Source organism: Peromyscus leucopus, chromosome 19 (assembly GCF_004664715.2).
Source record: "Peromyscus leucopus breed LL Stock chromosome 19, UCI_PerLeu_2.1, whole genome shotgun sequence".
NCBI lineage: Eukaryota > Metazoa > Chordata > Mammalia > Rodentia > Cricetidae > Peromyscus > Peromyscus leucopus.
The window spans coordinates 72,662,433-72,676,066 of NC_051079.1; the positions used below are offsets into that span (position 1 = coordinate 72,662,433).

At 44.1% G+C, this 13,634-nt stretch overlaps 1 protein-coding gene across 6 annotated transcripts in view; it reads left to right on the top strand.

Annotated features, from left to right (window-relative positions):
- Nucleotides 1–13,634, top strand: part of Fbxo15 (F-box protein 15) — a 55,637-nt gene that overhangs the window by 21,806 nt on the left and 20,197 nt on the right. For 4 of the 6 annotated variants that reach the window (XM_037197232.1, XM_037197234.1, XM_037197235.1 and 1 more), the window contains exons 7-9: nucleotides 1,275–1,357; nucleotides 2,250–2,392; nucleotides 2,685–2,705. In XM_037197232.1, the coding sequence (XP_037053127.1) occupies nucleotides 1,275–1,357; nucleotides 2,250–2,392; nucleotides 2,685–2,705 (247 nt within the window). The remainder of the gene's footprint in view (nucleotides 1–1,274; nucleotides 1,358–2,249; nucleotides 2,393–2,684; nucleotides 2,706–13,634) is intronic. The other 2 variants (XM_037197233.1, XM_028873866.2) reach the window with 1 other exon arrangement.

A 13,634-nucleotide genomic window follows, 5' to 3' on the forward strand; every position in this document is an offset into this window, starting at 1 on the left:
TTATGAGAGCATTTCACAGATTGGTTGAGAGTAGCAGTGTATCTCTGTACAGTGACGGGACAGAATCAAGTTTTCAGCTTTCTAAAGCATCATCCTCTTGTCCTTCTTATCAGCTGACTGTTGTAGTCATTGTTTCTGTCCTTTTTACTCCCTCTGTGTGATTTGAGGACAAGCAGAAAGAGGTGTATTGTGCATTTTATGACTTAAACTTATGGGTCCTTTTTGGTCTGTTTGATCTGGTTATAGAGTGGCATTTTCAGGTGTATATACTGTAGCAGTGAACATCAGTTCCCCTATAACCACATTTTCTGCCATTTAACCCAGTGGGCAAGTGAAGAAGTAAAATTAGTCATTTCTACTGCATTTGCTAAACAAAACAGTTATTTGCAAAAGAAACATCATTCTAGCTTGATCTCTGTTGCAGTGAGAAGCAACACAACCAAGAGCAGCTTGGGTGAGGAAAGGGTTTATTTTATCTTCCATTACCAGGTCCCAGCCCATCACTGAGGGAAATCAGGGCAGGAAGTCAAGTGAGGTACTAGGTGGTGGGAACTGTAGAGGAAGGCTGCTTGCTTGCTCTCCAGCCTCTGTTCAGCAGCTGTCGTAGGTAGTGCAGAGCCTCATGCCTAGGGGTGCTGAGCCCTCCTATATCAATTAGCAATTAAGAAAATGCCCCACAGACAGGTGCACAGGCCAGTCAGGTCCAAGCAGTCTCTCAGTTGGGACTCTTGGATGATTCTGGGATGTATCAAGTTGACAGCTGAAGCTAACTAGGAGAAGCATTATCCAGTAATGCTCAGTGTTTATAAAATTTTCCAGACATCTGCAGGGTCTTATCAGATTGTCTTTAACTTTGAAAAGAGTTTGAAATAGCCTGAAATCATCTCTCTCTCTCTCTGTCTCTCTTTCTTTCTCTCTGTCTCTGTCTCTCTCTCTCACATACACACATACTCGTATATGTATACATGTATATGGATATATGCATATTATATATTATTTATGTATACATGTAAATAACATGGAAATTGTTGTATAGAATAGAGCATTTTGCCATTTCAAGAATGCAGGACATTAATTCTTTTGGGACTACATGTCCTGCATATTGAGTGAATCATGATCCAGCTCTCATTATTGTATACAAGTCTTATGGTAGCACTTTACTAGCAATAATAATGCATGTATCTTCAAGATGATAAGCTGTGATTTTCACAATGAACTTGTGAAAATTAAAATACTTCTATTGAACACTATGTTCTTTTAAATTAACTTTTCAGAAGGAGGACGGACTGGCTTTTGTCATGGCAAATCTTCATTTTCATCGTCTTGTGGAGAGAAGCACATTAGGCTCAGCCACTATGTATGTATCTGTATGTGGGTGAATTGGATTTATGTGTGGTCAGGATAGAAGTCGGGTCTGTCTTAATAGTCTAACAATAGCTATAAAAGTATTCCATAGCCAGTAGACACAAGACAGCAGACATGACTGACCTCTTAGCTATTGCTAGCATAATTGTATTATTTATGAATATGTGTCTGCTTGATTTATTCTAGTTTAAGGACTTTATACCTGGTAGAGTATTACTTACAGAGGCAGGAGTACTTTGTTTTGATAGCATGCTATCATTCTCCCTCAAGTTCTCTTAATGTGAAGTTTGGGACTTTGAAAATGTACAGACCTTTGACCCTCTGGTTGACTCTGTTCTGCTTTTGTGGGTGTCTTCTAATATTTCAGCTTATTGTTAGGTGGGGAGGATTTTTTTCTGTCTCCCTGCAGCTTTCCCCTGGGTCTCTCCCTTACTCACTTTTTAAATATCTGTAAAGCTCTTGAATGCTTTTAAGTATGTTCCCTTCCATGGTGAGGTTTTTCTTACTGAAATAATTGGTTGGTTTTAGCTTGAGTGTTTGCCTGATTCCCTGACCTGTAGTCTGTGTTGGTGAACCTTCTGCTGGGTGCCTCTGTCTTTGGCCATTGAGAACTACTATTGTAGGGTGGATCTCAGTCACGGTCCCTGTGGTGGTCAGAATGCTGCCTGTGGAACTCTATATTGGTGCTGATTTTTGTAGAAGTTGGTGAGAACAACGAAGAACAGTTCTTTTGAGTTCACAGTATGAAGATTATTAGGGCTCCTATATAGTGTGTCATTGGTGGGAGGTAGTGAATTGAATAGATAATAATTTTTAGGAGTATTTTCCAACCAAGTATTTAGTCTGTGATGTTGACAGATTTGTCTGTTTTGATTGCTTTTCAGCCCCTATGTGCTGCCTCCTCATAGCCCCTTTGTGGATGACAGCCCCGAGTATGGACTGCAAGGCTATCAGCTTCACATTGACATGCATGGCGGGGGGATTTTCTACCTGTGTAGTACATTTCGCAACCTCTTCTCCAGGAAAGGTGAAATTGAGTTAACGTTTGTTTCTGAAATTGGTGGGTTGTAGAGAAGAGAAACTGCGAACTCTGTGAACAAGTTAGGAGTCCCCTCCTAGCTGTCCTTTATCTTCTGTCAGCGCCTGTGTTCCCCGGCTCTCTCTCTGCCTAGACGGGATTGGGAAGTGCTGCAGCCAGCACAGCTGCTCTGACCCTGGCTCTGTCTCCACCGTTCTCTCACCTCTAGAGGAGGCTTGCCTCCTCTTTTCTGACCACATTCCAGACTGTCTTTCTTACTTCCAAATCTTCCCTCTCCCAGGAATTTGGAAAATGTCACAGGGTGAGTGCCACGGCCGTACAGAGTGAGACCACAGAGAAGCCGGTTTTTCTCATATGTGCACTGTCTCGGGGTTTGCCGTTTGCCACACTTTCCGAAACTAAGGGAAGGGCCGGAGGAAACTCAGGCTCAGAATGCATACCCTATTCTGATGCACTGCCTGTCCCCTTTTGGGGTTGCTTGTGAACTCTTGAAGTCTAGTGTAGATCTGCTTGGGTTCAAGTTGAATATTTTTGGTGAGTATATTTTATAGAGGAAAATGGAACTTCATTATGTGTCATATTATAAGGCATGCTATGTCAGGCTGCCCTATCAGTAATGCTGGATTTCATCATTTGGTTAAGAGGACTATTGTGTTTCCTCACTGGGAAGGCATTCTTTTTCAAACATAATTACCCTAATCCTCTTCCACCTGGTGAACTGCCATCCACCTAATGACCCTTGTCCAAATCAGATTTTTCTGTTTGAGTTAGAAAAATGTTGACTTTAAAAAGTTATGGCGTTGGTTTTAGATTTGTAGGCCGAACTTTTCTGTAAAGCATGTTCTCTTACCACTGTGAGCCACAGAAGCAAGTAAGCACCCAGTTCTTTCCCTTCAGCTACTGCTGGTCAATTAAGAAATACCCTTTATGGTAGACTAAAACTATTCATGTTTAGTGTGACATTGGACTTTTGAATTTTTATTTACTTAATGTCCTATAACTAGCTATAGCCAGTCTTCCGTTTGAAGCTAAAATTATCATCAGGAATCTGTATCATGGTGGTCTGTGCCTTTCATATCCATGCATTAGTCTGGTGGTCTGTGCCTCTCACACCCGTGCATTAGTCTGGTGGTCTGTGCCTTTCTTACTCGTGCATTAGTCTGGTGGTCTGTGCCTCTCACACCCGTGCATTAGTCTGGTGGTCTGTGCCTCTCACACCCGTGCATTAGTCTGGTGGTCTGTGCCTTTCACACCCGTGCATTAGTCTGGTGGTCTGTGCCTTTCTTACCCATGCATTAGTCTGGTGGTCTGTGCCTTTCTTACCCATGCATTAGTCTGGTGGTCTGTGCCTCTCACACCCATGCATTAGTCTGGTGGTCTGTGCCTCTCATACCTGTGCATTAGTCTGAAAGCCACCCTTGCCTTTTGGGCTCAGGGAGGTTCTTGTGCTTGTTGGCATTCACTTTTTATTAATTAAATTTGTTCTTTCCCTATCTTACACATGGATATAGTGTATTGTGACTGCTCCCCCACCTCCCCTCTGATCCTTGTCCACCCCTCTTCTCTACAGATTTCTTTCCTGCCTTCATGTCTTTTCCTTTTGTTCTGTGACCTACCGAGTTTAATAGGGCTGTCTGTGTGATCACGGGTTTGAAACTATCCTTGGGAACTCAGTGGACTCACCATTGGATACACAAATGAGGGAGATTACGGTCCCTCACCAAAAGTCAGCAGGGAAGGTAGGGGCTTCTGAGCCTCTCCCTCATCCGTGACTGACTGTTGACAGTCCGGTCTTTTGAAGACTCAGTGTAGGTCCTGTTTTGTCTGTATCTTGTTACCAAGGTGTGTCATATTTCCAGCAGCAGGTAGATCCTTTTTATTTGGTTCTGGAGGGCACTCAAGAGGACTGACAGGAGCTCATATTGGCTCTGAAGCCAGTGGGACCTCTGTGACCAACATTTCATACAGAAGTATCCCACAGCTGGCAGTGGGAGTTTGTTTATTGACCCACTGATTCTAGGAACAGCACTGTCTACCCATGTCAGCTGTTTCCCTTTTAACTTTTTAAAAATATTTCTAGTTGCCTTACACGATGGTAGGTGTCTGCATAACTGTTTGATACGCTTTTCATTTGGTTACTCCTCCCTCCCTGCCCACTTCTCTCGCTCGCCCCTCTGCCTTTTGTGTTTCAGCCGTCCTCGTGTGCCCACCCTCTCTCTCTCTCCTGTTTCAGCGGTGTTTGACTCTCTGCACTTCCGTAGGCACCCCACCACCTCCCATATTCCCTTTGTAGTTGCCCAGCTTCCACACTGTAGAATCTACAGGTACTCCAAGTCAAACACACACAACTGAAGAGCTGGACTGAGAATCTACATGTGAGAATTGTAAACATTGTAGCATCCGTCTTTCTGGGCCTGAGTTACCTTACTCAGTATTATTTCTAGTTCTGTCCATTTACTTGCAAATTTTATAACAATTTTTCTTTACGGCTGAGTAGAATTCTGTTGAGTTTATGTACCACATTTTTATTATTCTTTCATCAGTTAGTTCATGGACATCTAGGCTAATTCCATTTCCTAGCTATTTTGACTAGAGCAGCAATGAAGATAGTTGTCCAAGTATCCTTGGGTATAAATATACCCAGTGGTATAGCTGGGTCATATGATAACTCTTATTTTTAGTTTTTTGAGAAACCTCCAGACTGATTTCTGAAGTTCACATTTCCACCAACACTGTATAAGGTTCTGCTTTCCCCATGCAGCTAGTTGTTGAGACTTATAGCCTTGATGATGGCCATTTATGATACAATCTTAAAGTAGTTTTAATCCTTATTTTCTGGTGACTAAATGTTGCTGGAATTGCTAAATGGTCTTTTAATAAAAACAACAACAACAACAAAACAAAACAAAACCCGGAGCCAGATATTGGGCTAAGTGCTGAAAGATCAGAGAGACAAAGGAACAAGCCACTGCCACGTCTCACCTCACCTACTCCATGAATCCTCTGACTTACAGGAATCCTCTGACTTAATGCCTCTGAGTCCTCAGCCAAAAGGCTTCCTTAGCTAAAAGGGGTCCAGCTGAAAAGGCTTTAGTTCCTGTCCCTTCACACCTTATATACGTTTTTCCGCCCAGCCATATTATTTCCTTCCTAGTGCTGGGATTGAAGGCGTGTGATTCCCAAGTACTGGGATTAAAGGCCTGTGCCACCACTGCCTGGCTCTGTTTCTCCCCTAGACTGGATCAATATCATGTAGTCCAGGGTGGCTTTGAATTCACAGAGATCCAGACAGATCTCTGCCTCCTGAGTATTAGGATTAAAAGTGTCTGGCTTCTATGTTTAACCTAGTGGCTTGTTCTGTCCTCTGATCTTCAGGCAAATTTTACTAGAGTACAACAAAATATTACCACAACTAAAGATGTTGATCATTTTTAAAACTGTTTACGAGCTGTTCGTATTTCTTCTTTTGAGTACTCTTTATTTAGTTCCATAGGCTGTTTTTAAATTGTGGTATTTGTTCTCTTGATGGTTAGTTTTTTTTTTTTTTTTTTTTTTTTTAATTCCCTGTGTTTTCTAGATACCAATCCTTTGTCACATGTGTAGCTGGCAGAGATTTTATCCTATTCTTGGGCTGCCTTTTTCATTGATTGACAGTTTCCATTTCTGTACAGAAGCTTTTTAGTTTTATGAGATCCATTTATCAATTGCTGGTCTTGTTTCCTATGCTATTGGAGTGCTATCAGAAAAATCCTTACCCTTCCATATTTATATGCCGAAGCTTACTTACTATTTTTTCCTCTAGCAGTTTCAGAATATCTGGTCTTCAGTTGAGTCCTTGATCCATACGGAGCTGAATTTTATTCAGGATGAGAGCTAAGAATCTAGTTTCTTTCTTTTACATGTTGATATCCATTTTGACCAACACCATTTGTTGAAGATACCATTTTCCTCTCTAATGAGTATTTTTACATCATTGTTAAAAGTCATGTGGCTATAGTTGCAGTGACTTGACTCTGGTTCCCCTCTTCTATTCCCCTGGTTTATGCACCTGTTTTTGTGCCAGTACTATACTGTTTTTATTACTGTGGCTCTGTAGTACAACTTGAAATTATGTATAGTGGTAACTCGCAACATACTCTGTTGTTTAGGGTTGCTTAGGCTACTCATGGTCTTTTCTGCTCTCATATGTATTTTAAGATTGTTTTTCTATCTTTAAAAGTCCCACAGTCTTAAAAGTCTAAGTTTTCTTTAAAAATCCAATGTTTCTTCAAAAGTCCAAAGTTTTTCAACTGTGGGCTCTAATAATAATAATAATAATAATAATAATAATAATAATAATAATAATAATAAATGTTATGTAGTTTGTTACTCCAAGAGGCAGGAACTAGGGAACAATCATGAATCAAAGCAAAACCAACATCAACAATGTAAAAATTTCAGTGCTTGATGTCTGGGACCCACATATGATTATCTGGGCTACAAGGCACTTGAGCGACTCCACCTCTTGGGCACTGAAACCCATAGCTCACATAACTTGTCTCATAAGTTCAGGTTAGTTCTGTTCCACAGCTGCTGCTGTCCTTGGCAGTCTCCCCATGATGCTGATATTTCCAATATACTGGGGTCTTTGCTGCAACAGAGGCTGTCTTCATCAGTTGCCCTTTCCACCCTCTTTTCAGGGGCTCCAACCCTGCCATGTATTGCCAAGCCTCAGCTGCTCTCCAAGACCCCATTCATGCCTTCAAACCAGTACTACCTGAAGGATTCTACACATTGCCAAGTTTTTGCTATTAGCATGAGATGCCGGCTTGGCCACCCTGGACACAGTGTCTCTGTGCTGACCTTGAAGAAGTACTCTTGGAAGATTTTGCCTCAGTGATGCTGGTCTCTTCTTAATCACATCTGATTTCTCAGCCTTGGCTAGTCGATACAGTTGTCCCGCTAAAACAGATGTTTCTCTTCAGTGATACTGATCCTTTATTTATCATAGCTAATTCTTTAGTCTCTCTGACCAGAGTCACAGATTCTTAAGTCAAAATATTGTACCAGTGGTCCTGATGGAGATTTTGCATCCCATGCTTCTGTCTCTTTTATCATTCCTGTCTTCCAAGCTCCTTCTACATCAGTTATCAGTCATGGATCAAGAACATGACCCCACAGGCTTGCCTACAGGCCAGTCTGATGGGGGTGTTTTCTCAATTGAGGTTCCCTCCTCTCATGTTTAGTTAACAAAACAAACACCTCCCTTCCCTGTAGTTTTTTCTTTTTATTCTTTGAGGTCCTGCCATCCAGCTCCCAAATAATAAACACATGGAGACTTACTCTTTCTTCTGAATGCCTGGCCTTAGCTTGGCTTATTTCTAGTCAGCTATTCTTAAATTATCCCATCTACCTTTTGCCTCTGGGCTTTACCTTTTTTTTTTATTTCCATATAGTATAACTTTTCTTTCCTTCATATTGTGTGGTTGGCGTTTGGCTGGGTGACTGGCACCTGGCGTCCTCCTCCTTTGCTCACCCCCTTCTTCTGTTTATTCTCTCTGCCTGGCAGCCTTGCCTGTCCCTCTTGTCTCTAGCTATTGGACAGTCAGCTCCTTATTAGACCAATCAAGGTTTTACCAGGCAAAGTAACACAGCCTCACAGAGTTAAACAAATGCAACATAAAAGAATGCAACACATCTTTGCATCATTAAACAAATATTCCACAGTATAAATAAATGTAACACATTCAGCTGATATTTCACAACACCTCCCCAAAACAAAACTAGCCAACACAGGTGGCTATTGTGAATGGCATTTCTTATCTGATTTGTCCGTATGTTTGCCATTGGTATATAGGAAGGCCATTGATTTTCATGTTCTGATTTTCTCACCTGCTGCTTTGCTGAAAGTGTGCCAGTTCTAAGAGTTCTTGGGTAGTCTAGTATAAAATCATATCATCTGCAAAGGGAGGTATAGGGACTCTTTCCCCCTTGTTTTCTATTTGTATCCCTTTTATTTCCTTCTCTTGTCTTACTACTGTAGCTGAAACTTTGAGCTCTGTATTGAACTGGCATAGAGAGTGGACACACTAGTCTTCTCATTTAGCGTGATAATTGGTTACAGGTCTGTGGTACGTAGCCTTTATCATGTTGATGTGTGCTGTGTCCATTCATAGCTTCTTTTCATCCCGTATCATGAAAGGCTGTTCGATTTTTTTCCAAGGGCTGTTTGTATCTACTGGTATGATCATGATCATGTGATTTATGTTTTTGAGTCCATTTTGATAATCTGGGCATGGAACTGCTGTGAGCCTCTGCCCTGGGCGGCTGTTTTCAGGCACTGCCAGCCCATGGTCATGGTTCTGCTCCAGAGCAGCTGCTCTCTGCAGAGTTGGAAAATTCTGCCTTTTCCTGGGCCTCAGATGCTGTCTGTGTACTTCAGTATTTACCTTTGTTCTGTCACAGAGGCTCTGCAGAAAAGCAATCTCTTCATTGGAATCCAGGTCTGTACCACCATACCCTAATCCACACTTGGCCAATGTCTCTGCCCTTGGTGGTGATAGTGTTGGCAGAGAACTTAGCCTGTTGTGTCGTGGTGCCAACTGTCAGGGTGTCCTGCCCCCACCCCCCCGACCAGTTCTCCTCTCCCACTGCCCAGGCCTTGCTGTGGTGAGAACCGGGCTTTGATGACGAGGGACGGAGAGTAGTGCCTCGTGAGGGGATAAGGGAGTCGGGTCGTCCCTGTTGCAGCTGCTCCCCAGAGGTCTCCTTCCACTTGAACCTTGGGACCATTATTATGGTCTGTGGAGTCCAAACTCTTTCCTGCCCGGTCCCAGTACTGTCACTGTGCCCTCGATGGTCTCACCCCACCTGGCTTCTGCCCTGCTCTGCTCAGCCTGCTACCGCAGGGCCAGGTTCCTGGGCTGTATGTGTCAGGCCAGTGCTTCCCGTGGTCATGGCCTGCCTCACGCCTGCGGTGTCCCCACACATCTCCGCATGGCCACTCTCAGGCTTGGCTCACCGTCGGTGTGCAGTGAGACTCCTTGCCGTGCCACCTCTGGAGTCTCAGGCCTCCCATAGCTCTTACGTCACGCTGTTCAGGCTCACCAGTTAATTGTATTTTAGAAGATCGCCTTGATGCTGTACTTGTCAGTGTGTTCCTGGCTGTCTCCAGAGTGTCAGTCTGAGTGTTCCAGAGGTGTGCACATGCGTGTTCTCCAGTGATTTATACCCTTCCTTGTTCATGTTGTCCTCATCTCCTTCTGTGTATGTGTTTGTATACTCAATAGATGTGGAGTTCGGCCGGCTAGTGCTGACCGCTCCTGAGGGCCACACTGCTGAAGGGCTGTGTGAGGAATCACGGCCTGTACCAAACCTCTCTGTGCTTCTTCACCACAGAGGCGCGGGTCCATTGGGCGGCGTCTCTGGAGGAAGCTCTTGTGCTTCTTTTAGGAGGCAGAGGGATGGCTTGCTGCTGCAGAGGGTGGCCACGGCACGAGGAAGGCAAGGGCTGAGAAGCATGCCACGAGGAAAACCTTGCTGCCTGCCTCTCCGAGTCCAGACAGGCCCCGATGCCAATCAACCTGCTTCTCAGGCCACCTCACAGGTCCAGAGGAGCCACTGTGGTTTTGCCCTGGCTTTCTCCTTTCCTTCTCTCTACAACACACACAAAAGGTAAGCCCCTAACTATTCACACTAGAGGAAGCCCCACAGATCATCAGGAGCCCCGACGTTCTGTGTATACCGAGTATAGGAGCTTCACTAGAGGTAACATTTCTTTGTAAAAAAAATCTGAACGTAGCTCCTATGTATCTATTTCATCTCACTGCAAGAAAAGCACCAGGCATGTTTTCTATTTCTGACTGGACATGGTTTGTACAAATTACCAACCATTCTGTCAAATTTGTTTCTAAAGCACTAATTGCATTTTTCAGTTTTTACTGCTTTAAAAATGTGAAGTAGTTTCACATTGTATAAACACAGAGCTTCAGTGTTGTCGGTTTGCAGAATCTACCAACTTATAATCCTTTTCCTTATTTGTGTTATCCTTGTCTCCTTCGTTATGTGTCCATATACATGTATGTTTATGTATGCAGAGTTAGCCTGGCTACTGCTGACTGTCTGCGCTGGAATGGCTAGTGACCTGATGGTGCACTGTGAGCACTAGTGACCTGATGGTGCACTGTGAGCACTAGTGACCTGATGGTGCACTGTGAGCACTAGTGACCTGATGGTGCACTGTGAGCACTAGTGACCTGATGATGATGCACTGTGAGCACTAGTGACCTGATACTGTGAGCACTAGTGACCTGATGATGCACTGTGAGCACTAGTGACCTGATGGTGCACTGTGAGCACTAGTGACCTGATGATGATGCACTGTGAGCACTAGTGACCTGATGATGATGCACTGTGAGCACTAGTGACCTGATGATGCACTGTGAGCACTAGTGACCTGATGATGATGCACTGTGAGCACTAGTGACCTGATGGTGCACTGTGAGCACTAGTGACCTGATGGTGCACTGTGAGCACTAGTGACCTGATGGTGGTGCACTGTGAGCACTAGTGACCTGATGATGCACTGTGAGCACTAGTGACCTGATGATGATGCACTGTGAGCACTAGTGACCTGATGGTGCACTGTGAGCACTAGTGACCTGATGCACTGTGAGCACTAGTGACCTGATGATGATGCACTGTGAGCACTAGTGACCTGATGGTGCACTGTGAGCACTAGTGACCTGATGCACTGTGAGCACTAGTGACCTGATGATGATGCACTGTGAGCACTAGTGACCTGATGGTGCACTGTGAGCACTAGTGACCTGATGATGGTGCACTGTGAAACTGTGACGTAGAACCTCTTCTCCTGTGTTGGTGACGCGGGATTTGCGGCTAACAGCTGGTCACCTGATTCCATGAGGCTGCCGTGATGTGGTTCCCATCTGCACCTGGCCCACCTCACTCCAGAGCAAACACCTGGATACGTAGCCATTGGTCGGTCTCCCTCTCTCCCTGTGTGTGTGTGTGTGAGAGAGAGAGAGAGCTAGCGCGCGCATCTGTCTGTAACTGTCTTTCCAAAGCCCTTGGTTTCCCGGCCGTGGTCAGAGCAGGGTCTCCTGTGCTGCAGTACCGTCCAGTCCAGCCCCACACAGGGGACGCGCCTGTCAGGAATAAGGTACTTGTTGGAACGTGCAAGAGTGGGAGTCAGTGAGGGAATGTGAAATTCAGTCATGGCCGTTTCTAGACTGCGTGCGAGCACCGCCCCTCCCCACTCTTAGGGCTTTAGTAGGCGAGAGGACTTTCCTACGTGTGTTCAGTGCGTTCCTCCCTCTTCACGTGATCCCACTAAGAGCCAGCAGAGGGTGCTGTTGCCATCAGAGTTTGCAGTGTCTTTTGAAAGCACAAATGGATCGTCCTTTACTGTTTTTGAGAAACTCTCTTGGTGCCCTGTGGTATATTTAGTAAATTTCAGCTGTGCCATTGTAGTTCAGGATGACAGAGCTTTATCCCTGCTTTTTTTTTTTTTTTTTAAACACTTTGTCCCTATCAAGGATGAAATGTTTTATCATCATGTCCCTAGAATTTAGGTTGCTCTATGCTCCATTCGTCCTTAGTGAGAAACTTGGCCTGCCGCTAATGAGACAGCCTCAGTGGAACACCGTAGGGTCACAGAGTCAAGGGTGAACCAGGCACGGGAACAGACAAAACCCCTGCTTTGAGCAGCGAGGCAGAGAGCTTGCCGAGCCAGGTGCTTCTACACACTACCCACTGAGAGGGCGACACCAGGAACTCCTGTAGGCGCTGAGCAGAGGCACTGGAGTGTTGGGGGCGGGGCAAGGGAGAAACATGAGGCAGTTAGTCTTGGGTGTCTAGACTAGCAGGGTTCAGTATCTAGATTACTGTAGCAGGGGAAGGCCAACACAAATAGAGCCTGAGCGTGGTTATTTGGGGGGACCATTTGTAGCATACTGTCTTCGAGTAATGATCGTGTGTGTGTGTGTGTGTGTGTGTGTGTGTGTGTGTGTGTGTGTGTGTACGTGTGTACCAATTTCATCTATAAATTGATGGCAATTGTTTATTTAAAAATCTCAATGAGAATTGTAAAACTTGCAGAATTGATTCTGAAATACATCTGGAGGGGTTAGGATATAGCTCAGTGATAGAGCACTTGCTCTAGTATAAGACAACAGGCTGTATTTCCAGCAACACGGATGGACAGTTATGTGGGTGGTAGGTAGGTAAGTAGGTAGACAGATGAGGAAGTCCTTTTGGAAAAATGAATAGGGGGATGGCTGCAAAACTTGTGTTTAAAATTTTAACGGTGAGCTATTGGAATCTTTTCTATGCAAGCCGTAGGTCCAGGCTTTCGACTGCAATAAGATTATAATCAGGGAACCAGGACAAAATTTAAGAAATAGACTGTTGCCATGACATCTGAGGCCCTGGTGTGGTCTTTGCTGCTGCCATCTGCTTCTCCCTCTGCAAGAGGGAGCCACCATTCTGCACTGAGCTAATTGTCCCCTATCTTTTCCTTTTTAAAATTAAACCCCTTTGTATTTGAACTGATAACACCAAACAGATCCTTATTTGTTTTTGAAAATGAGTAGTGAGATGGGATCTGCTTGGCAAACATTAGCCACTACACTCCTGTCATTAAAGAAGTATGGCGTCACTGAAGAGATAGAAGCCCAGATGGGAGGGGCAGAACACCACTGCTGCCTTTACAGTTCAAAGATGTCAGATTATTTTAAACCATTTAGTTAGATCTGACAAACATTTATTTACAGAAGAATAATTATCACATATGTTAACTAGGTATAACATGATATATCTTTATATCTGGGTATGTCGTCATCCTGTAGAGTGTATTATTTCTTGAAAGTGTTGGTGTAGAATGAGTTGTGTAGAACAATTTGCCTAACTTGCAAAAAGGGTCTCTAGAGTTGAATATATAGGGAATGCAAATCCTCAGAGAGTTTATTATGTATCCACTTCAGCGAGTCTGATGCAGGCTACCTCTTGGTCACAATATTTTCTCTTTGTAACTCATTTCATGTACTTTGTAAAGGTTCTTTGAAGATTTTTGTTTTTCAATCATGGCTCCTGATGCCTGGGTTAGACTCTTGCATCCCATTGGGTGAGGATAACTGAAGTTGGCTCATTGATGACCGCTCTGGGGTGGGCATGGCCTCACTTCTCATGGAGCAGCCTGTAGATTGTCCATGTCTAGCTTTGCCGTCGTCAC